This window comes from Tachypleus tridentatus, chromosome 6, assembly GCF_004210375.1.
Source record: "Tachypleus tridentatus isolate NWPU-2018 chromosome 6, ASM421037v1, whole genome shotgun sequence".
Taxonomy (NCBI): domain Eukaryota; kingdom Metazoa; phylum Arthropoda; class Merostomata; order Xiphosura; family Limulidae; genus Tachypleus; species Tachypleus tridentatus.
Window position 1 is genome coordinate 19,600,725 of NC_134830.1, and position 26,408 is coordinate 19,627,132.

General features: G+C 36.3%; 1 protein-coding gene and 1 long non-coding RNA gene across 2 annotated transcripts in view; one reads left to right on the forward strand and one right to left on the reverse strand.

Moving 5' to 3' along the window:
• LOC143252046 (uncharacterized) overlaps nucleotides 1–26,408 on the reverse strand; it is a 54,776-nt gene that overhangs the window by 21,192 nt on the left and 7,176 nt on the right. The gene's annotated exons all lie outside the window — the stretch shown is intronic.
• Nucleotides 5,342–26,217, forward strand: LOC143254441 (LIM/homeobox protein Lhx2-like). Its single transcript, XM_076509628.1, has 5 exons — nucleotides 5,342–10,483; nucleotides 13,488–13,930; nucleotides 14,361–14,386; nucleotides 18,864–19,115; nucleotides 24,528–26,217. Exons 1-5 carry the CDS (start codon nucleotides 10,200–10,202, stop codon nucleotides 24,735–24,737), a joined length of 1,215 nt encoding a protein of 404 aa, XP_076365743.1. The 5' UTR covers nucleotides 5,342–10,199; the 3' UTR covers nucleotides 24,738–26,217.

The following is a 26,408-nucleotide window of genomic DNA, read 5'->3' on the forward strand; positions in this document are numbered from 1 at the left end:
ATCTTGGCTAAATTGTGGAAAGTAATACAATACATTGGGAACAATATTTCGCAATCTTACACTGTATAGTAGCATGACAACAATTTTTATTTGTTTGGAATTAAGCACAAAGCTACACAAGGGGCTATCTGCGCTCTACCCACCACGGGTATATAAACCCGGTTTCTTGTGGTGTGCGTCCACAGGCATGCCTCTGTGCCACTGGGGACGCATAAAAATAAAGTCCAATTATTCGGGTAAAAAAAAAGGATTCATATACAAACCACTGGATTATTCTACAAATACTATTAATTTATTTTGCATTTTGTGTGAAAATGTGTTGCATTGGTAATAAATTCGCTACCTAGTTGTTTTTAATTCATATTTGTAAGTTCTGCACGTGTATCACTTGTTTGTTTCGATAATTATTTTAATGTGATATGTTTAATAACAAATAAGTAGAGGTGGAAATAAGCAATGGTTCTTTTGATTCAGTTATATTTTATAAGCTTCGAGAATTTTCTCTTTACATCTGGCCCGACATGGCCAGGTAATTAAGGCATTCGACTCCTAATCTGACGGTCGCGGGTTCGAATCCCCCTGTCATACAAACATGCTCGCCCTTTAAGCCGTGGAGACGCCATAATGTGACGGTCAATTCCACTATTCGGTGGTAAAGAGTAGCCCAAGAGTTGACGGTGGGTGGTGATGACTAGCTGCCTTCTTTAATCTTATACTGCTAAAGTAGGGACGGCTAGAGCAGATTGCTTTCGAGTAACTTTGCGCGAAATTCAAAAAAAAAAACAAATAGAACAATCATTTTTAAGCATTAACTACAATATTAATAACTTCATTCAAAACTGTAAAAAAGGATTAGGTCAATAAATATCCATTTACGTTGTACCTGCTTTGCTTACATTTTATGTGAAGGTAACTTTGAGCGACTAACACAGGTGTGAATACCTAAAATAAACCATAAAGCTGAAGTTATGTCGTAACAACACATTAGCCAAGGAAAAGACTGAGCGATGAAATACCTTTTTATCAAATTACAAAGGTAAATTTAAGCTTTCTTTAATAATAAATTGTACTGATTGGTTTTGAATTTCGCGCAAAGCTACACGAGAGCTATCTGCTCTTTAACCCTAATTTTAGCAGTGTAAGACAAGAGAGAAGGCAGCTAGTCATTACCACCCACTGCCAACTCTAGGGCTACTCTTTTACCAACAAATAGTGGGATTGATCGTCACATTATAACGCCCCCACGGCTAAAGGGGCGAGCATGTTTGGTGTGACAGGGATTCGAACTCGTGAACCTCGAATTACGAGTCAAGCGTCTTAACCACCTGGCCATGCCGGACGAAATTGTACGGAACTAGTCATCTAAATATGTTTTGTTGTTTGTGTAGGTATGTGACCATTATTGGATCTGTAGTGCAAGAAATATACTCAAGTTTTGCTTTTAGAGAACTGTTTTCATTTTCTTGCTTTCTTGTTACAATTACCTGGTTACAACAACTGAATACAGGTGGTTAATGATTGTTTAGATGATATATGCAAATTTATTCCCGATTATGTATTTATTTGACATGTGAGAAGTACGAATGAGGGTTAATTTTGTGTGGTTGATGCATAGTGCATTCTTATAACTCAGTGGTTCCCAACTTTTTTTATGCTCCGCACCCCTAAACAAAATTTAATATGTTCTCGCCCCCCTTACGCCCCCCGCTAGTACAGCGGTAAGTCTACGGATTTGCAACGCTAAAATGAGGGGTTCGATTTCCCTCGGTGGGCTCAGCAGATAGCCCAATGTGGCTTTGGTATAAGAAAACACACAAAACAAACAAACAAACGCACCCCTTACAGTAATTATTTATTTGAGAATAAAGGTGAAGGTGGTCAAAACAAATGTTATCTCTCATCCCCTGGAATACTATCTCGCACCCCTGGTTGGGAACCACTGTTATAACTGTTTCGTTCCTACTTCGGTAGTAACCCCCTTATAGAGATAAGTTCTTCTGTTTCCACGTTGTTGTTGATATTCTGGTTTTCTTTGTCTGTCCTGAATGTGTAATGGTCTTTGTTTGAAACCAAAACGTCACTAAAGATAGGTAAATGCTGCTGTATTAATTATTTCACTTTCTTTAGATTCTAAAGTTATCATAACTGTTACGAAACTCTTTAATTTTTCATGTTGTTGACAGTACAAGTCAGCTGAAGTTCAATATGTCCATACTTGTAATAAAGTGATACTAAACTTGGGTTGAAAAGTGTTATTGATTGATTTTTCAACAGCAATTTTTTATTATAAATAAACAAGTCTCTCCTTTCCTCTTATGACAAGAGTTCAAAGGTCATTTTTCACGTTCTCGAGCTTTTCCTTAATTGAGGGGAATGAAAACGGAAGTGGTCAGAATCGGAGTTGACAGCAAACTCTGCATGAAAAAAAATGTTTCTCAGATATGTAACTCTGTGTTAGAGTTCATATGTGTTTTGACGAATTCGAGAACATAACAAATTATGATTGGTTTGGTTAACGATGTCATAACGGGGTTCATTTTAAACACCTACTGAGATATATAAGAAACTGAAATCTATAATGAAATAAACATTCTAAAAAAACAAACAAAAGTAATTTAATTTTCTAATTTAGATTAAAAATTGAAAATTCTGTGAATTTGTATCAAAAGGTCTGCTTGTTATTTTCTCACTGTGTTTGTGTTTAAGTGTCTGGTGAAATTAACGTACAAGAGCCCAACATGTCTATTGCAGAGTACAAATGTATATTGGTGATTAATATGGCGCAACAACATGAAATTCAATTAATATAATTGTATAACATAATTAAAAAAGTTAGAGTCGTAAAAAAGGGAAACAACACGTGCCAAATTAATTTACAGAGCTACTGGATTGTCCTGCAGATTAATTAGTGTATTATGAAACTGAACAAATAAACAAAGTGTTACTCACTGCGTTGGTTTTATAGTGCAGGGCTACACAGTGATCTATCTGCACTTTGTCCATGGGAACCCGAACCCTGAATTTTAACGAAGAATGTTTTCATTGTTTGAGATTCAACTTAAGAAACAAAACTGTCAACTACTTAGATATTTGATTATTTATTATTTTTCTTAACAGTTTCCAGTACAATACAACAATACAATAGAAATATTAATGTGAATTGAAATCCTGAACCTTTTCTCATCTATTGTATATTGACGACAAAATCGATTTTTCTTATTGGTTTTAGAACGTAAACTGATCCAAATATATCACGTGCGTTGTGATGTTCAAACGTTATTCTAACCTATGTTTATTTCTTTATACCTTCAACAGTTTAAATATTTGAAAAATACATTATCAACAAACAATTCAACAATTATACATGTGAAAAATGTCTGAAGGGTTTCTTTATTAATTATACATTTTCATTTACAGAGATAATCAACTTTCACAGACACGGCGTCAGCCTCTTCTCAGTGAGGGGACTGAGGTAGGTTAGAGAGTGTTGCACACTACATATCTTGTGGGCACATGTACTACAGTATTTATGAAGTGAATCACTACAAACGGTAAGCATTCTTCTGTGGGAGCTACATTTTGGGGTACTTTCAACCCCCATATCCTACCTCTTCTACTGCTGTTCATGATTTTTCTGTTTTTGATGAAATGTTAATGACTCAATAATATTTTACTTATCGTCCCTATAGAAGCGTCTTTTCTTTTATGAGTTTTAGACAATCTCGCCGAGTACGTATCCCCCTCAGGATTGTTCGAAATAAAGGATAACTTTCCAACTGCCCGGGCCAGAAGTGATCTAGCGGTTAGCATGGTCGGATTGTTTTCAAATATATTATTATTGAGTGAAAGTTATTGCAATGTGGGGTTCACTTTATTCAACCCCACAGCGGCATGTTTGCGGAAATACACTGCTAGAAACCCGGGTTTCAATACCCGTAGTGGGCAAAGCACAGATAGTCCATTGTACACCTTTGTGGGTAATTCCAAACAAACAAGCTTTTAATCCAAACATATAATGTTTATTACTTGAGTGAAATCTGTTGGTTATGTAACCTACTGTTTTGTCCAGATACATTCTGTTTATTCTTTGGGTGAAACGTGTTATTAGCGTGACCTTCTCTGTGTCCAGGTGTATAATGTTTGTTCTCTGAACACACCCTTACACCCTTTTACTACTTCATAAATAAAACTATCCACATTCACACGTCGTTTAATGTATAGAATACCCTCCCACTTTCCTCCCACTCATGTTATACTTACTTGTGCGTTAGAAGTGTGTGTGTTTTTTTTCTTACAGTCAACCCACTCCGGGCTATCTGCTAAGTCCACCAAGGGTTACGTTAGGAGGATCTGCTGAGTCCACCAAGGGTTACGTTAGGAGGAGCAATTGCTCTAGATGTCAATCCACAGATTAAAAGGAAAACTTGTGCACACTCTGGACTGTACTCTAACAATTTTATCATTTGCCAATTAAGTAGTGTAGTTAAGATTTTCGAATCACTTAGTGTTTGCGTGTAAAGACGAGCCTGGAGGTACTTGTTTAGATCTGCTTAAAGGAATCAGAATAGTACAGTAAGTTCTGTATTTTAAAACTGTGGTTAGCAACGAAAGAAATAGTAATATAGAATCAAACTAATGTTAAAAACTGCTCAGTAATCATACTAAGTTAATCGAATCCTTTGTTTTATAAGAATCTTTTTTTATCTCAAGACGACTGCTATGGGTATTAAAACTTTTATTAAAATAAAGTAGAGAACGACGTTTTGACCTTCTTAGGTCATCTTCAGGTTAACAGAGAGAGAGTTTGCAACTGACCGTTGCTGAGCACGTGTATTAGGAACGAGACTGTTAGTGTGTTCGGGATGGTAGGTGACGTTGCAATTAGATATTAGGTTATTAATTAGTATAGGTGTAAAGGTGTTCCTTTATATTGGTTTAATTTTGATTTTTATTGTTGTATAGGTAGGGCTTCTTTGATTTTGCGTTTGGTTATATTTGTTTCCTTACTTATTTTGCAAGTATTGGAAGTAACTTGCAGTAAAAAACAACCTTCTAGTAAACACCAAATTTATTCAAAAATCAGTTACATGAATAAAGTCTATACAATGTAAAAACTACACTGACAAACACAACACCAACAAACCAGAAGCAAAGACAACAAAAACAAAACACCTTCATACGTTTTTGAATACTGCAAGTCAAATAAACATAACATAATCATAGAAAACACCCAGGTACTAAGTAGGGAAACATATAAATGAACGCAAAATGAAAAAAGCCCTACTTATCCAGCAACTAAAACCAAAATTAAACCAATATAACGGAAACCTTTATACTTATACTAATTAATAACCTAACATCTAATTGTAACGCCACCTATAATTCCGTACACGTTTACACTTTTGTTGTTGTTGTTGTATTTGGAATTTCGCACAAAGCTACTCGAGGGCTATCTGTGCCAGCCGTCCCTAATTTAGCAGTGTAAGACTAGAGGGAAGGCAGCTAGTCATCACCACCCACCGCCAACTCTTGGGCTACTCTTTTACCAACGAATAGTGGGATTGACCGGATCATTATAACGCCCCCACAGCTGGGAGGGCGAGCATGTTTGGCACGACTCGGGCGCGAACCCGCGACCCTCAGATTACGAAGCGCACGCCTTAACGCTCTAGGCCATGCCAGGCCCCTACACTTTTGTACCTAAGACAGGTGCTCAGCAACGGTCAGTTGCAAACTCTCTCTTTGTTAGTCTGAAGATGACGTAAGAAGGTCGAAACGTTGTTCTCTGCTTTATTTTGATAAAAGTGTTAATACCCTTACCAGCCGTACTGAGATACATTTTTACTTCAAGTGGGTTTCTCGTCATTACGAATCCTTGTTTTGTTTTACTTTTACTATAAAGTATTCTTACCAAACTTGTATTCTTATCAATACGAATATTTTTTCAGTGTTCTGTGGATAAGTCAACATGTATGATAATACATAATTTATGGCTTCCAATCAATTAAAAGCTCACATTCAGCTGTTAAATTATAAACTGGAAAACGTGTCATTCGATTGAGCTGTTAGCATACAATATAAGTATGTATTTGGCTTTTTTTTTTAATAGCTTAATAATCGAGCACACCTAGCGGTAGTGATTCTTATAGTGAATTTATTAGTATAAATAAGAGCTATTAGAAAGTGGAGAAAATTGAATTTATATTTGGTTTCAATTCATATTGCTAGTAAAGTGTTATCTTTTATTTTACCAATATTGTTAGTTGGTTGGTTTATTTTGCTATTCTATAAACAAAACTGTCAAGTGAGCTATCTGTCCACTGCTGGTATCAAACCACAAACTCTAATATCATAAGTACTCAAGCTTACTACAGAGCCACTGAGGGGAGTGATTATTCAGCGCATAGAAACAAGAGTGTTCGATATGAAATGTAACAGGATAAAATACAACTGTTTTTATTAGCGTGATGTACTGGCAGTATTTTAGTAGACATTAACTGTCTTTCATTTATCGTTTTTCATTGCATATGGTTAAAGGTTTAATTTCACTTTATAAGAACGATTTAAGTATTCCAATACAGTCGGTGTGGCGCTGCAGACGCACGACATAATGCCACGCTGCTTGTTTGTTTGTTTTGAATTTCGCACAAAGTTACACGAGGGCTATCTGTGCTAGCCGTCCCTAATTTTGCAGTGTAAGACTAAAGGGAAGGCAGCTAGTCATCACCACCCACCGCCAACTCTTGGGCTACTCTTTTACCAACGAATAGTGGGATTGACCGTCACATTGTAACGCCCCCACGGCTGAAAAGGCGAACATGTTTCGCGCGACGGGGATGCGAACCCGCGACCCTCAGATTACGAGTCGCACGCCTTAACACGCTTGGCCATGCCTGGCTACCACGATGCATATGCCTATCTTTGAACAGTGTAATGCTATCCAGATAGGCAAATGTATTGATTATTCTGTCATTTCACGCCTATTTATGAGAAATAATAATAACTGTAAAGAAATGCAAAGTTTAAGGCACATCAGTTTGAGATATGATTAAACAGAACAATCCCGCCAACAAATAGTTTTTGAAATATTATACTTTAAAGTAAAAACAAAATATATATATAATTACGTACAGGTGGTGTGTTAAAAAAGAAATGTTTTACGAAGATAGACAGAATGTAAAACTAAAATTAGTAAATGGAGCTGACAATATACGATATTGAAAAACACAAAAACAAATGTACTGAAGACGCCTGCGTTCTCGTGCTCGGAGGTTAAAATTCTATGAAGACTTTAACACTTGAAACTTTATTTCAAAACCGTTTGATACATTCAAAATAGATGCACGTTCCATATCCAAGAATGATAGATATTATAAAATTACTGATGATTATGCTCTTTTCATAATTTTTATCGACAAATTCTTTTCTTGACTCTGTATTTTTACATCATGTTTTACCCCTTCCCCTACTGGCGTAGTCTGTATGGTTTTAACGGTGGTTTGGTTTGTTTGGTTTGAATTTCGCGCAAAGCTACTCTAGGGTTATCGGGGCTAGCCGTCCCTAATTTAACAGTGTAAGATTATAGGGAAGGCAACTAACTAGTCATTACCACCCACTGCCAACTCTTTTACCAACAAATAGTGGGATTGACCATCACTTTAAAATGCCCCCACAACTGAAAGGGCGAGCATGTTTGGTGTGACGGGGATTCGAAGCCGCGACCCTCAGATTTCGAGTCGAGTGCCTTAACTATCTGGCCATGCCGGGCCTTTTAACGCTGGAAACTGGGCTTCGGTAACTGTGGTGGACAGAATCGAGATGATCCATTGTGCATGTTTGTGCTTAACGACAAACAAACAAAATAGCAAACACTTCCGGTGCCGTACAAAATTATAAGATGTATCCACTTTTTTTCTTGTAATTTATGTTATTATTCCATATATCGAACTCCAATCAATCACCGCTATTGTAATTTTCATTTATTTATTATCCTGTTCGCTAAAATTGTTTTCCAAAAAAAAAAAACACTTATTATGCTAGAATATGTTTTTTCCTAGTTTTGTTTTTCTCTAGTCAGTTTCATGTAATGCAATATTATCAAAATAGAGACTTAGTCAGTAGTTTTCAGCACCCATTTAAACCAGTTTATTTTTCTTTCTCCCAACTTTACGACAAATTTAGGTTTTGACGTAACTTCGCTCGGTACAAGAAGTCCTGCTGGGTCAGAAACGTGCTGATCAAAGAATGAACTCATGTGATTTAACCCGTTAAACTAGACGTGGAACTCGAGAGAAGTTTATTATCGTTGCATATTCAACAACATATATTCCGGCACAAATCACTCACTTGTCAACGAGAGTGAAACAACGGTCTTCCGTTGTTGTATAGAAACATGGATGTTATAAACATTCGTGGTTGTTAGGCTTGATTGCCAAGTTACGGATGTTAAACGAGCTTTTCGATGTACTTACCTCTTAAAAAGCTCAGAGCGCACTTAGTTTTTTTTCCTGAATCTATTCACTCTTCGCTAATAGGCCACCACGAGTATTCACTTTTGGCTGTAGGTATTTAGACGCGAACAGGTACTTGCTGTAAACAACCACACACATAGATTACTTACTAGATGTATAATAAATGTAGAATCAATAATAATAAAAATCTGTATTATTATTCACCGCATTGACAGCAGGATGCTTGCAAAGTTAGATGAGAACAAAAACTATGTTTTCATGTAAAATGAAACTTTTCTCTGTTATACACGCGTGCGCGTTTTTTTTATAGCAAAGTTACATCGAGCTATGTGCTGAGACCAGCGAGGGGAACGAACCCCTGATTTTAGCGTTGTAAATCCGTAGAGTTACCGCTGTACCAGCGGGGGACTAATGTTTTAATATTCTCAACAGTTAGTGAGCTTTCAGTGAGACGGAAGTGTGACAACATGATTGGTAAGTTTTGTGACAGCAGATAATTCATCTTGGTTTCTCTCCACTGAAGTGAAACCTTCACTTTGAGTTCTTCTTTGGAATAGTTCCTAGCTCAGAGATTATACATCAATATCTAGGTGCTAGATAAATTGTTATGTTATTAAGATTCGGGTTTTTAGTTCTTAGTTTTCCTGATATACAGAGAATTAAAATATGAATTTCCAGTTGTTAGTATTTAAATATACATCGGATTAAGACCAGAGTTTTCAATTGTTGGTTCTACTCTGATATGCTAATTAATTTAGCTAAAACTGATGTTACATCTTAGAACATTGAAATATATTTCTATATACCGAGCTTTTTTACGTAGGAAAGATGGAGGAGAAACTTAAATCGATAAAGTGAATATATGATGTTCCTTTATCATACACTATATGAAGAATTGTTAAAGTAATGGTTTTCTGCTCGTTCAAGAGAGGCTCTAAGACGAATATCTAATACAAATGAGTAAAGAATGATTTTGTGAAGATTTTTCTTCAATAGGGAAGAGAAGGTGAGTGGGAAGATGTGTGTATTTTCTTATGGCAAAGCCACACCGGCCGAGCCCACAGAGGGGAATCGAACCCCTGATTTTAGCGTTGTAAATCCGGAGACATACTGCTGTACTAGTGGGAAGATAGTGTAGGACTACTTCCTATTTTTATATGGAACTTTTATCTTTTACAATTTGGATTAACACAGTTTAACTGACATTAGGTTATGTTGAACTGACTGATAAAAATATAGAAGATCATTTCAAGCCTAAATATTTTCTAAAGACAGCAATACGATTACTTTACGTTGTCTTATGAAAGAAACTGTTTTTTACAGTGAAAACGTATCTGGCTACAGAAACTAGTTGTAACTTATTATTAAAAAACGTCTTGTTCTCAGAGTTATTTTTTTAATACTAGAAGGGTTTTGTTTTGTTTGGAGTTAGGCACACAACTACGAAAAGGGCTAGACGTGCTGTGTCTATCACGGGTAACGAAACCCAGTTTTCAGCTTTATAAGCCTTCAGACTTACCATTGAGCCTCTTGGGGGCTTTTGCGATAGGTACATTTTTGATAACAAATGAAAACTTTCAAATGTTATAAACCAGTTGAAAATATCACTTATGACTGGTACGAAGTTGAATATAACACAGAACGTAAAGTGTTAATGCTAAGATTAGATTTGTATACGAATTCAAAACTTAATATTTGGCCGAATCAGGTTTCACTGTTTTCGTGATCATGGTTCTTAAGGGCATTTTGGCATTCGATCTCGACTGCCACCTGAAGCCTGACAACTGTGTTGAAATGCCAACGCTGTGCGGATTGGACGAGACAACCAGTGGAATGGCGGCAGTGTGCGCGGGATGCAACGGAAGGATCATGGATCGTTACTACCTCATGGCTGTGGATCGACAATGGCATGTTAATTGTCTCAAATGCTGCGAATGTAAATTTCCTCTGGACTCCGAATTAACGTGTTTCTCTCGAGGCGGGAATATCTACTGTAAGAAAGACTACTACAGGTAGGTGGTTTCTTAGTATATTTCGTAGTTAATGTGCTTTAATGATATATATATAACATTTAATAATAATGATTTATATAACGTCTAATAACAATGATATCTTATAATTCAATGTATTATTGATATCAACCTGAGGTTCCGTATCGGTTTCTCCTTCCCACAACAAAAAAGAAAACATTAAACCATTAACCTAAAACTTACAAACTAAATTCGATAGGTCAGTTTCAACAGTACCTTTTGGTATATATATATTACGTTTAATATTATGAACACCTTACAAAACAGTACGATGAAATATGAATGAACAAGAAAATTGGTGTTTATGTTTATAATATTAGCCGATTTATACAACTTGCTATCACAACGTGGATATTTAACTACACAATCTAACATTCGCAATACGTTACTTCACCATTCATCTCATGTAACCAGGTCCTCATTGAGCTTCATAACATTCAGAGCAGGGGGCTAATCTTTGAGAGAAAGATATAATGGAACATCTTAAATTTTTATTTTATAATAAGTAGATAGTTTCTTCTTATAAGCATTTGTTCATAACTGTATAAAGACAAGAGCAGCATTTTGTAACGTTTACAGCTGCAGAAACGTTTCCAGATTTAGAAATCCCTGTTACCTTTGACCCTGTAAAATAAAGTGAAGAACAAATCATAATTATGTCTGCTTTAGTTTGTGGAGGTTGTCGCAAGGTGTCTTCGGGCATAGCCTTATCTAAACTGGTGGAACTACTGACGAATGGCGGCAGGTCAAAAACTCTATTTCTGCGAAGTATTCTTATTTTTTACCCTTGTAAAGTCGCAAGTATGACACGAAGCACAAATTTGTCTGTTTCAGTTTTTTTGTTTTTTGCGCAAAGCTACAGAAGGATTATCTGCGGTACTTGTCTCTAATTTAGCAATGTAAGACTAGAGTGAATGCAGCTAGTCGTCACCGCCATCTCTTGGGCTATTCTTTTACCAACGAATAGTGGGAGCGTCCGTGACATTATAACGCCCCACGACTGAAAGGGCGAGCATGTATGGGGTGACGGGGATTTGAACCCACGACCCTCGGATTACGAGTCGTGTACCTTAATCACCTGGCCATGACGGGCCGTTGTCTGTTTCAATCTATGGGGACAGTTGTAATGTATAGTTGAGCAAAGGTTGGTTGAAATAAAATGGACGACCTTAGATTTTTATAAAATTTTATCCTGCTCGAAAAAAGATGTAATTTTAGAGCTTTACACGTGCGGAAGGATGAATGGATTTTCCTTAAAAACTAAAAGTAGGTTTAGTTCGTTTTACGAATATTATCATGAATGTGTGACATTTTCTTACCTCATGATCTATTTTATTTTTGTGCAAAACTAGATATAAATAAAACTCAACGTCAACAAAAGAATAATAAACGTAAGTATTTACTATAATAGTTTAAAGTTTTCTCAGGCGTACGTTTAATTACTTTTATACGATTTATGCTAAACTTCAGTTGAGGACACTGTTTGGAATGTATCTCTGTTAATGAATTTATGCGAGTTAGTTTCTTGAATGTTTCTCTATTATAATGAGATATAGAAATGCATTTTTTGGACTATATTTTACACACCTCTGATTTGGAACTGCAATGGACAAGTTAAGAAAAATACTGGAAAAACACGTACACAGTTAATTTGTTTTCACAACAATTTTTTAAGCCTATTGGTCTGAAAATACTTTGTCGATTTTCGGTGTTTCAACCGTAACGTTTAAAGAATTATAAAAAGCGTTTCAGAGAATCTTTTGTCTCAGCCCAAATAATGAGTTTTGGTATTAAATGAAAAGATTCTTAAACAGTTACTTGTGGGAGACAATAGATAGATATGAAATGCAATTGTTTTACACACATAGTGTCATTTGGGCTGAACAGAACTACTTCTGTTAAAGTTCCTCGTGGGTTCACCGGGTATATTCTTCGGATTTACAACGCTAAAATCAAGGGCTCGATTGCCCTTGGTGGCGGGGTTTTGCTGTAAGAATACACACATGTGTGTTAAATATAATTCTAACACAAAACCCACATGACACTATGATAATTCCCGCAGGATTTGCCGTTTTGTAAATTTAACACCATACACTATGATTTGTAGCTACGTGTCGTAATCCTCTAACCACTAAGTTCATTTTGTTACGTATTATAATTAATTGTTTGTTTTCGAATTACGCGCAAAACTACACGAGGGACATCTGCGTTCGCCGTCCCTAATTTAGCAGTGTAAGAATAGACGGAAGGAAACTAGTTATCACCACCCACCGCCAACTCTTGGGCTACTCTTTTACCAACGAATAGGGAGATCGACTGAAACATTATAAAGTCACCACGGCTGAAAGGGCGGGGATGTGTAGTGTGACTGGGATTCGAACCCGCGACCCTCAGATTATGAGTCTTTGCCTTAATCACCTGGCCATGTCGATTAATAAGCGTTTATCAGAATAGAAGCTTCCGAGGGTTATAGTATACTGACTGTAGCAAACCAACAATATATTAAACTGTCCATCTTCGTGTTCCTTTGGTTACCTTTTATAAGCTTGATAGGAATTTTCTCTATAAATTTTAACTAAAACAAGAGTACTGGTATTTTACATGCACACAATGTTGATTCTTAAGCTTAAGAATCTTCTACAAATTTAGAGAAGAGGCGGGACTTTCGCAATACACATTTAACAATACACGTTACATGCATATCTAAATATATATTAAAGTGAAACAAACATAGGTAGTGAAATAAATACATAATAGTAAATCCGTTACAATTTATTCAAGATTCAATTTGTGTAGGTTTCTCAGTGTTGAACCGTTATAATTAAAATACTTACTGAAGAATCTAGATTTCCCTTCACTAAAACATCTTTATATATTCCAAAGTAAAAAAATTCTCGTCATAAATGCAATAATCCCAGTCAATTTTCGCTATTTCACTGTTACCTTCATTCATTCGGGCTGTCTAACTTTTTCATTTTTTTTATAGGTTATTTTCTGTGAAATTGTGTGCAAGATGTCATCTGGCAATCAGTTCAACTGAGTTGGTAATGCGTGCTCGGGACTTCGTGTACCACCTCCATTGTTTCACGTGCACGACTTGTAATACGCCTTTCACTAAAGGGGAATATTTCGGTTTGAAAGATGACGCCATTTACTGCCGTTACCACTATGAACTACTGATACAATACACTTATCCATACAACTCTTCCAAAAGCGCGGTTACCTCTACGACGACGTATTCCGAATACGACCGACCTAGATACGAAGATACTGCAATTAACAACAATCTGTGTCCACCTGATGTTCGCGAACTCAGCGGGCTAAGCGCAATAAGTCACACAGAAAGCTCAGACTCATCTAGCGTAACATATCCACCTACAAAAGGAAGGCCGAAAAAACGAAAAGGGACCGGCTTGATCACGAACATAGGTAGATGTTGTTTAGAAATTTTTTTTATTGAAATAATGTCTTCTTTTCTTATCGTACCACTAATGACATACCTCCAAAATCTGTTGTTTTAAAAGCGCCCTCTGTAGTTTAAATATTATTGATTAACTGTTGCATTAAATTTAATAAAATCTTTTTTGTGCCATTTACTTACATTTTTATGAAAAAGACAACATTTGACAATGACAATGAATTTTAACTTTTAAACCTTATAAGTTTTTAATTAGTTCTTTATAATCCGGGCAGCATTTTAATAAATTTTAATAAATGTACGAAAGATCGTTTTGATTGATTGTCGCATCTTTCTTTCCTTTTTTTTTGTAACAATAAAAATGAAAGAAAGTGCCATAAAAATTATTATATTAAGAAGTTTAATGTAACACTTAATAATAAACAATACTTAATCTTGTAGAAACTGAAAAAAGGACAGATACCAAAGTAAGTTTCTTTATTACTTAGGTTTCGATTTTAAACAGTTATGTTCTCTATGTACGTGTGTGGTTCGGTTTGTATACAAATACACGCAACAGGTAAAAAAATAAAAATAATTTTCTTTTTTATTCATCTTTTGTCTTGTATTATACACCGCAATGTTTAAAGTGCTATGCTGCTAATATAGAAAGCGTTTCAGAGAATCTTTTGTCTCAGCCCAAATGATGTGCTCTGGTATTTTACGCAAAGCCTCTTATCAGTGTTTTGTAAACACTGTCTGAAGCAGTGACTTGTGGGAGGCAATAGATAAATATGAAGTGTTATTGTTTTTACACACACGGTGTCATTTGAGGTGAGTACTTGTGTTAAATCAAGTGTTGATACAAAACCCACGTGACATTATGGTAATTCAAACAGTAATTTTCTTTTTTGTACAACTTTTATGTTGTATTTTCTTTGTATACACAGTAATTAATGTTATTTTAATATATCTTGTATTTTATAACAAACAAATGAAATACTGAATTCGAAAAACTTCAGAATTTTAGTGGTTTCTTACAAACTTTTTGACACGCAAATGATTAGGCCAAGAAAGCAAAGTGATGTGTCTTCTACCTTTTATCTTTTATCTTTCCCGAGCACCTGATTAATAACTTGATTGTTTGTTCACATACTTTCTACGCAGCCCACGCCCATTTTGCATCTCTCCGCATTTTTATAATAAGCCTAATTCGTTCCAACATGTGACATTCATTATCCACCCAAATAATAATATTCTTTTATCAAATATACTTAAAGATTTATGTAAATACAGGCGAGCTCTTGTACTATTCATTGGTTTGGTTGAACATGTCCTATTGTTTCGTCTGTTGGGCTGCAAATCGTATAGTCCAAGGTTCGAGACGTACAACCACTGAACACATTTCCATTATCAGTTGTGGCACGCAATACAAATATAACATCAGTCGAACTGTTATTCAAATCTGGACAAAGTTCTTTCAGTGGTCTGTGCTACCTGACTGCCTACCCTTTGGTCAGGAGTCCAACAGCAGGAGTGGCTATGTCTGAAAAGTGGGTCTCTGACCTTTACTTTCAATTTACATGTGCATAAGAAAGGACCTCGAAATAAATTCTTAACTTTTGCTAAATCTCAGCGTGAAAGTTTTATGCACTGTTGTTTTTACGGAAACAATAGGCAGTTCTGTGTTTATGTTGTTTTAGTTTTGTCAACAAGCAGGATGTTTCAGAATGAAATTTAAAAAAAGCAAAGCACAACTTAAGTCAGAACGTGCAATTGAATTCGAGTGCAGGCATGAAACACCCATGGCGTTTGCTTTGTTTTCTCTTTTAAGTAGAATGTAATCCTCATCACGATTTGACGGATTAGTAAGTGAGCGCTGTGTTGGAAGACACAACCTCTGACAAACTAGCTTTGTTGCTTGTCCCTTTCAATTCGAGAGAAGCTGAGTTGTAATTCCACACTTGACATGATCCTATTGGCCACGCTTTCTCTATCCGGGGAATTAAATTCTATTGGCACATGTGATACGACCGACTACTTCTACCATATCATCCTTTATGCATGTGTTCCAACTAATCTGATGAGGAGGCACGAGCTTGTTCATGTCACGGAGAAAGCAGAGAATTTCCCTTAAGCTTTTCATTATTGTTGGTGGGATTAGACATCAAAAAGATTACCAGGGTTTGATGTTAGAGTACAAGCTTCTTTAGAGTCTTGCGTCATATTGTTCGAAAGTATAAAAAGTATGTTTACACCAGCTAAGTTTCAGCGTTTGATGTTTGTAGATGAGTTAGCTCAGGAGGGAAATGTTTGTGCCAAGATAATGTCACACTATTTTATTCAGTTCAATCAACACAAAACCTAGGAAACTGCAATGTAGGCGTAGCTTCATTTTATATATATATGTATTACGACAGTTGAATAAATAGACTATGTGTATGTGTAAATAATACATAAGACATTTTCCCCTACAAGAAAATATTCAATTCCAAGTTACAAATTGCTTACCCCCAAAATATGCTTTTTTTGCAAAGTCATTCACCTGAACAATTTCTATCATCCTGTCAATTTATTTATTGATCTGTCTATTGTCTAAAAAAGGCCTAAAAACTGAAACGTCTGTTATTTTAAGAGCATAGAGAAGTATAAAACTTTAACCTAACTACCATGTTTACACTGGAGGCTTGGCATGGCCTAGCGCGTTAAGGCGTGCGCTTCGTAATCTGAGGGTCGCGGGTTCGCGCCCAAGTCGCGCCATACATGCTCGCCCTCCCAGCCGTGGGAGCGTTATAATGTTACGGTCAATCCCACTATTCGTTGGTAAAAGAGTAGCCCAAGAGTTGGCGGTGGGTGATGATGACTAACTGCCTTCCCTCTAGTCTTACACTGCTAAATTAGGGACGGCTAGCACAGATAGCTCTCGAGTAGCTTTGTGCGAAATTCCAAACCAAAAAAAGTTTACACTGACCTGAATTCCAGTAGAAACAACTTTAATGTAATAATCGTTCCAAAAGATGGCGCCACATAAGGTAAAGATTCTTTTCTTTTTTTTATATAACTTATCGACAGTCAAAACGTTTAATCAAGTTCTAAATAATCCTGTAGCGTTTGAATTGTGAAACATCACAGAAAACGAAAATGTCTTTTTTAAAGTTCAAATGTTCATCTATTTGATGTAAAGATTGTTTCAAACATTTTAAAAGCTTATAAACTCAAAATTATTTGACAGATACCCTTGTATAAGAGAAAACACACTAATTTCCTACATTTCAACAAACAATATTTAATATAGATATAGATTTCTGGCTTGTTATTATACAACTGTTTCTTTAGAGTGTTCAAGTGGCATTGTTTTATTGTGAATTTCAATTTAAGGTTAAGAAAGAATACAATTTAATTTGACAGGATGGAAAAATGAGTATAACATTTTTCACTATTAAATCCTAATTCTTTGCATGTCAGATTCCATAAATGCTGTTCTAGTTTAAGGAAAACCAATTGCCATCGCGTCTTCCAAACCTTTCGACAATGACGTTTCTCATCTATCTATTATGTTAAGTATAAGTACATCGTAACGACTGTCATTTCAGTTAACAAAACATTATGGGTGGAAATGGACGTCACTTTACTAGTTTGTATACTACTGACCTACAACATTCAATATTATGAGCAGTTTAAACAGTTACTTTAGATATAAACTATGCTGGAAAACAGAGTTTCACGACTATGCTCCTTCATATTGTTTCACGATTGACCAAACGCTGATTTAGTGGTTTCCTCAGAGGTCCCTGCTTGGTCTCCAACTGAATGTTAACAATGTTCCGCAGGCTGATGCAAACAATAACCACTGTTAGTTTTTCTCCTTTTATGTCAATTACTGTTCGTAAATGTAAACGACAATAGACAGCAGTTTTTTAAAGCACAAATTTGTTTCATTGTTTTGAAACAATAACCACACTTGTAGATTAGGACTAGCCAAGTGCACCCACCATCAACTGTTCGAGTGCCCCTTTTTACTGACCGAGCGGTGCCAACCGTTTGACTATAACTCTTATATGCATGCAAGGCCCCAAAGATCGAAGCACAAATATGCTGAAACGAGACGCAAATCTTGGACTCTTGGATTCGCAGTGTGGGAGCTTAACCATTAGCCAAGCCTGGCTGTTAAAGCGTCAGTAAAGAACATAAATTTTGCTTATCATTAGAAAATGGAGAAAAAAAAGAGCACTTTATTTTAAACTTAATTTTCAATCAGGATTGAGGCCTCGTCATCCGTATATCAATGTATTGATAATTAATAATTGGGTCTTATGACTATTGTTAATGGATTTTGCTCGTGAACTTGATGTGCAGCTAGCTGATCCGGTAGTTACATCTTACAGTTTCTTTAATTAAAATTATTTTTATCACAAATATTTGTTTGTTTGTTTTTGAATTTTCGCACAAAGCTACTCGAGGGCTATCTATGCTAGCCGTCCCTAATTTTGCATAAGACTAGAGGGAAGGCAGCTAGTCATCACCACCCACCGCCAACTCTTGGGCTACTCTTGTACCAACGAGTAGTGGGATTGATCGTCACAGTATAACGCCCCCACGGCTGAAAGGGCGAGCATGTTTGGCGCGACGGGGATGCGAACCCACGACCCTCGGATTACGAGTCGCACGCCTTAACGCGTTTGGCCATGCCGGGCCTTATCACAAATAAGTGTTAGCTTATCTACAATTGACTTGTTATAGTTGTCCATGACCTTTATCGTCTTTTTTTCTTTAGAGTATAGAATGCTCACGCTTTTCATTCCATTTGAGAAGGAACGACAAGTGAACTTTTAGGTATTTGACACCAGTAGTAACTAACTTGTTCGATCTATATACCACTGTTACTTACTCAGATTTATAACACTGTTAAAGATATTTGGGTTTTCATAAAGTTTAAAGCGTCATTTCATGTTTTATTTGCTTCAGGATCAACCAACAATTGTGCCGTTGAAGAAACATGTGGGGTTATCGCCTCCCAAGAAACGTCACTCCAAAAATTCCAGCATACAACCAGGATTAGAAATTCGTCAGGAAAAAAGACCCAAACGCCTGCGTACTTCTTTCAAACACCACCAGGTGCGAACTATGAAATCTTATTTCTTAATCAACCATAATCCTGATGCCAAAGATTTGAGACAATTGTCTCAAAAAACAGGACTTAGCAAACGGGTGCTTCAGGTAAGTCACTTGATCTTTCTCACACAAAAGTTGTTTCTTTGTTGTGTTTTGTTTTCTTGACTTTTGCGCAGAGCTACACAAGGGCTATTTGCGCTAGCCGTCTCTAATTTAGCAGTGTGAGCTAGTCATCACCACCCACCGCCAACTCTTAGGCTACTCTTTCACCAATGATTAGTGGGATTGAACGGTCACATTATAACGCCCCCACGGCTGAAAGGGCGAGCATGTCTGGTGTGATGGGGATTAGAACCAGCGACTCTCCAATTACGAGTCGAGTGCCTTAACCACCTGGCCATGCCGGATCCTTATAAAAGTTGTAATTGGTAAAATAAGAAACCAGAAATATACTCTTCAAAAAAAGAAACGCAAAAGGGATATTTTTTGTTATTTTAAAGAGAAATATATGTAATAACGTTACAAGCTCAGAGTATGTGATGTTACACGTGTTAAGGCACTGATTGTCGGACCAAAATGACAATAAAAGTTGTGCACTTTGAAAACGGAGGAAAACATCGGATTTTTCGCTAAAATGCATTCGTGTCCAATAAATTTGTTTGAGAGATCTGCATGTTCTGCAAGTGCAACATGTGCAAAATCCCTATAAAAGTGACGGGTTCTCGGTTTTCATCGCTCAGTGTTAAGCCACCGACACGCAATACAGTTACGCCAAGACTGACTGAAGCACAACGCAACAACGCCATTGTTCGTTGGAAGCAGGCGAATCTCGATCAGATGTTGTCAGAGCTGTGAATGTCCACCCAAGTACCATCACAAGGCTATGGAATCGTCACCAACAAGATGGATCAACTTGTGACCGTCCACGATCTGGCAGACTTCGTGTGATCACGCCCCCACAAGATCGCTACATCCGGTTACGTCACCTTCGGGATAGGACCACCACTGCGACGTCTACTGCCTCAACCATACCAGGGCTGCGTAGGATTTCCGATCAGACCGTACGCAACCGTCGACGAGATTCTTAGGCCCCATGTGCAGCCCATCATGGTGAACGTCAACGACGTTTTTCAACATGACAATGCCCGTCCTCACACAGCCCGACTCACCACTGTCTTCTTGAGACACCACAACATCAACGTTCTTCCCTGGCTCTCCAGATCACCAGATTTAAACCCCATCGAACATCTTTGGGACGAGTTGGACCGACGTCTGCAACGGCGACAACCTCAACCGCAGACTCTACCTCAGCTTGCAGCAGCTTTGCAGGCTGAGTGGACAGCCATTCCACAGGATGCGATTCATCATCTCATCGCTTCTATGGGCAGGAGATGCCAAGCAGTTATTGATGCTCACGGGGGGCATACTCGTTATTGACGTTGAGTGACGTTAAACTTCACCTAGTGAGCGTGGACTTCGCCTTTGCAGATTTTGAATGTTCAGCAGTGAATGTGCAAAGTTTCACACATGTCATAGAGAACTACCCGGAATAAACTTGTTAACAATATGTCTCAAATTTTGCCTTTTGCGTTTCTTTTTTTGAAGAATATACTATAGGTTTCTATTAGTTTGAGGAAGCTATTTTGTTATTGTTATTAAATTAGAATCTTCTAGTTGTTTCTTACAAAACATTTTCATGTAGACCGTATATATATACATATATTAATATTTTTGATGAAAATAATTATTTAGTGTCTTTTTGAAAGACTTCCATCTCTTCATTACTAGCGTTTCTTCACATCTAAACGAAATGTCATTATATCACAGTTGTACTGGAAGTGTAAACATTCCTTATGAGGTTAACGATTTGTGTTTTCAATATTTTCACATCGCTGTTAACTCGCCGTCTGGGTGGTTAAGGCGCTCGACTTGTAATCTGAGGATCACAAGTTCGAATTTTCGTCACACCAAACGTGTCCGCCCTTTCAGCTGTGGGGGCGTTATAATGTGATGGTCAATCCTATTATTCGTTGGTAAAAGAGTAGCTCAAGAGTTGGCGAGGGATGGCAATGACTAGCTGCCTGCCCTCTAGTCTTACCCTGCTAAATTAGAGACGGCTAGCGCAGATAGCCCTCGTGTAGCTTTGCGCGAAATTCAAAAATAAAAAAAAAAAAAACAAAACTCATCGTGATCAGTTAACTCCTGAAATATGATTTGATTAATCTGTTAGGAATTTATGAAGGCAAATTAATTACTTCTGTACATAAACATACCCTTTATAATGTGTTCAAATAACCAAATATTACCTCCTTATGAACAGCTGTAACTTACATCAAACCAGAAATGTCTACATTTTGTTAGTTACGATACATAACTTATATAGATAAGTTGTGTGTCCTCTCAGGAATGTTATTATTAAATATCGAATTTACTATCTTAGCAGTTGGTCAGTCCACATTCCTGGATGATCAGTGAGAAAAAAAAAGTTTCATTAAGTTTCATTCTAATTAAATGATTAGCTTATAAACTCTTCAAAAATATTTTATTAATAGAGAACGTTTAGGACATTCTAAATTAAATTTCGTGTGTTAATTTGTTTGTCGGCTAAGTCTTTCCACACCTTTGGAGTTAGCAGGACCAAACTCGGCAGATGGACATTGGGTTGACGATTGGGGGTCTTTTGGTCTTTATCTATTTCACATAGCCTTCTAGTTTAGTACCAATGAGGACTAAAAGTCGTACAGGTATAATGTTGTCCTTAAACACGAGTCTGACATCAGACTTTATGTTTCAGTGTCATCTCAGAATAGAGGTAGTGGCATTATTTAAAACTGTGTTCGTGTTTCCCACTCACAAGCTGGTGGGAACAAACCTAGCACACATTCTAAGATACCATAACAAATGATTGGCTTGATGTGTTTATTTATTTCCAGGCATTTACCCCTTTTGAATACAGTCATGTGAAAAAATTAGGGCACCCTATGAGAGCCTGTGTATTTTTGTAACAATTTTGGAAAATTAGGACACCCTATGAGAGCCTGTGTATTTTTATAACAATTTTGGAAAATTAGGACACCCTATGAGAGCCTGTGTATTTTTGTAACAATTTTGGAAAATTAGGGCACCCTATGAGAGCCTGTGTATTTTTGTAACAATTTTGGAAAATTAGGACACCCTATGAGAGCCTGTGTATTTTTGTAACAATTTTGGATATATAGATATTTAATCTCAATTTTAACAATACTGAGAGATTATAGGAATACAACTAAACAATTAAAACTGAAGAAAAGACTTTTCAAGATCTTCTGTAAATGTAATTCTACAAAAATGCATATTCTAACTGAGGAAAAAGTTAGGACACACCCACATTTATTCCCACATAAAATGGCTCAACTCACACACAGGTGTATAACACCAGGTGCACATGATTAGAAGATCGTCACTCACCATTTTGAATGAGGCTTGCCCTATTTAAACCTCAGACATTTAGTTTGGTGTGCTCCTGACTGTTGAAGGAGAGTGAGCACCATGGTGAGAGCAAAAGAGCTGTCTGATGCCTTCAGAAAGAAAATTGTAGCAGCTTATGAGTCTGGTAAGGGATTTACAAAGATCCCAAACGATTTTGAAATCAGCCATTCCACTGTCCGGAAAATAGTCAACAAGTGGAGGGCTTTCAAAACAACTGCCAACATGCCCAGGTCTAGTCGTCCAAGCAAGTTCACCCTGAGAGCAGACTGCAAGATGCTAAAAGAGGTCACCAAAAACCCTAAAATGTCATCATGGGACCTACAGCAGGCTCTGGCTACTGTTGATGTGAAAGTGCATGCCTCTACAATCAGAAAGAGACTGCACAAGTTTAACTTGCATGGGAGGTATGCAAGGAGAAAACCTTTGCTCTCTAAGAGAAACATCAAGTCCAGACTGACGTTTGTCATAGAGAATGTAGACAAAGACCAGGACTTCTGGAATAATGTTCTTTGAACAGATGAGTCCAAAATGGAATTATTTGGACACCACAATAGAAGACATGTTTGGCATAAACCAAATACAGCATTTCAGGAAAAGAACCTCATACCAACTGTGAAGCATGGAGGTGGAAGTGTCATGGTTTGGTGCTGCTTTGCTGCAGCAGAATCTGGACAGCTCACAATCATAGAATCCACCATGAATTCTACTGTGTATCAGAGGGTGCTTGAGGAACTTGCGAGACCTTCTGTAAGAAAATTAAAGCTGAAGCGAAACTGGACCCTTCAACACAACAATGACCCAAAACATACCAGTAAATCCACCAAGGACTGACTGAAAACTAAGAATTGAGGAGGGGGGCAAACTTTCTTCAGACCGATGTCAGAGTGGTAGATGGCTACAAGAAGCGCTCACTGCAGTTATTTCAGCCAAAGGGGGTAACACTAGCTATTAGGGGGTAGGGTGTCCTAACTTTTTCCTCAGTTAGAATATGCATATTTGTAGAATTACATTTACAGAAGATCTTGAAAGTCTTTTCTTCAGTTTTAATTGTTTAGTTATATTCCTATAATCTCTCAGTATTGTTAAAATTGAGATTAAATATCTATATATCCAAAAATGTTACAAAAATACACAGGCTTTCATAGGGTGTCCTAATTTTTTCACATGACTGTAGCTAGTGAGGTAACTGGGGACAATGGAAGTACTTAATTAGTATACTATGGCCTCTGTGAATCATGAGGCGGTAATTAAAATTCATAAGGATATATCTTAACCGGAAGATGACCTAGAAAGGTCGACACGTTGTTCTCTCCTTATGAATAAAAGTGTTAATACCCATACCAGCCGTTCTGAGATACATTTTTATTTCAAGTAGGCTTCTCGTCATCAAGAGAAACTTCATAAGGGTTTATTTGATTAATGATCTGAAAATGTGGAGTTGGGTTAGTTTCTTTTATTTGTCTGAACATTTTTATACACGTCCTACTACATATTTTAGTCATTAAAGTCTTCTACAAAGACAGAAATGATGATGCACTTTCTGTACTCAATTTTCGGACATTACTTATGGAATGACCTGATACTTAATCAGTATACTGTGACCTCTGTGAATCACGAGCGGGCCTTTAAGCCTTGCCACAGAACGCAAATATTTTATTCCAGTGTTAATAAAAAGAACCAAAATTGCTTTCTATTAGTATGTAAGTCGTCTTGAAATATATATTTTTGTTTTATTTAACCATCTCACACATGAAGTTTAAATATCTCTCTAGACTTTTTTGCATGCTTATTAGAGAAAGAAAGTGAAAAGAAAGAAACAATATCATTTTAACCAAAGAAGGTATGTCATATAGATGTCATATAGATGTCATATAGATGAGAAGTAGAAATGATTAAAAAATATCAGTAGCTTATTTATTTATTTTATTTGATGAATACATACATAAATATAAGCTGTTTCTTGTTTCCAAATAAATGCATACTATAGCTTCTTCAAACTGTTTTTGTTAACAAGAATTATATTTAGCAATACATGTTTATGGCCTCAAGGTCTGGTTCCAAAATGCACGAGCAAAATGGAGAAGAAACTTACTACGCCAGCAGACACAAGGACCGGAAGTTGTACAAGAATCAAAACCACTGGTTGAAATGACGTCACAAGAGACGTTACTCAGTGTTCTGAGACCATTAGCTGAACAACACCTCACGCCGATCACCCAAGAGGAGCAGAATGTATATACGTATACGAGCGTATTCTAAATAAAGGCAGTAATTTGCTATTATATTGGGTTTTAAAGCTTAGCACCGAACTCATTAAAGTTATGGTTTATGGTTCTTTGCCATGGTTTAATGCTATATTGGACAAACAGAGAGAAAAGAAAAACATAGCTCAAGTGACAAGTAGACGGGGAAAAGGAGAGATACGTGTTGTTAAACCAACCAATCAACGTATGTTACATTTTATTTGTAGCTACTTGGCTGTATTAATTACGTATGTATAACCATAAGTAAAAAAACACTAGTTCTGTTAGTTTGTGAATTGCTATTTTAATTGAGCAAAACTTTAAATCTTCCAAAGGAAACTAAACCACAATTTTGCCTCAAATGAATATAATTGTGTCATCATAGCCATTTAAAACGTTTTTGCTCTCTTGTATTAATAACACAAGTGGGGTTTGACACAATGAACATCATGAGGTTAGACTTTTTCATTGAAATACAATAGTATTGTTCGATTAAGCATCTTTTTAACTACTTCATGTAAATTTAGGTTGAGAATTACTACCGATGAATACTATTTAAAAGAAGATCAGAAGAATATTCTCCAATATAACATTCACAGTCGACATGCTTCTTAATAGGAAGTGAACGTAGCGATAACAGTGGAATATTTGTTTTATGAATTCATGAGAAATAGATTTCTTAGATAGTGCGTCCAATCCTGACCACAATAATAACTGTAAAAGAAATATATACGTTATTGACTGTACATATTACACGAGGGAAGGATTTGTTTATGTATCTAGACTAAATATTGTATTATTTATTAAGCGTGTTTTCATATTTAAATGCGATTGTACATAGTGTACTGGATATATTTACGACGGCAATGTCCACGTACAAATTCGGAAATATTAAGTGAATTGCGTCCGAAAGTCAGCAAGTCATTAACAAAGTCAAGAACTCAGCATTCGTATATTGTAGCAAAAGTGATGTGCCATTCTCAATTCAAGTTCTAAATGTGCCAGTATTTTACTATTAAAATAATGTAATAATTTGCGTGGTGTCTAAACGTATGTTAGGTATAAATATGGCATTCTTATAATGTTTGACAGAGTCATTTGTTACCATTTTAAAATAATTGTATAGATGATTATGTTATACCTAAGAATAGACTTAGTCGATAATTATGTTTGTTATCTATATATTTATAGTAAAAGGCACTTTGCCATTTAATCTTAAAACATGTCGAATACTTCAAGAATTCGTTGTTTTGGATTAGTTAACAATGTTCATGTGTCAATATTAAGCCTATTTCGTCAAGCAACACAGCTTATAATAAAATGTATTCCTCCACAATTTCAATTTTAAGTTTAGCTTCGACATTTCAGTGCAATTTTCATTTGAAATTTATATTAGTTATTGATAAGTAAATTAATTCGATGTAGACGTTAAACATGTTTAGAAGTATGATTTACCTGTAAGGTAAATGAAGGTAATAAAATACTCTAATTATGAAGATAAAAGAACGACTTGAATTTACTTATATCAAACATCCCATAACCCACATGCATTATACCCATATCAAGTATAGTCTTAATACTGTACGCTTATGATAAAACCCGCAGTTCTTGGTTTTGTTCAAATACGTAACCTATGGCATTAAATATTTCAGTAGACATTCCAAATGTATGTAAAAAAAAATATCAG

Coding starts and splice junctions, on each gene's coding strand:
- LOC143254441 (XM_076509628.1), top strand. CDS start 10,200: ATGGTTCTTAAGGGCATTTTGGCATTCGATCTCGACTGCCACCTGAAG. Junction 14,387..18,863: donor AAAAAAGGACAGATACCAAA/GTAAGTTTCTTT, acceptor TATTTGCTTCAG/GATCAACCAACAATTGTGCC. Junction 19,116..24,527: donor TTAGCAAACGGGTGCTTCAG/GTAAGTCACTTG, acceptor TATGGCCTCAAG/GTCTGGTTCCAAAATGCACG.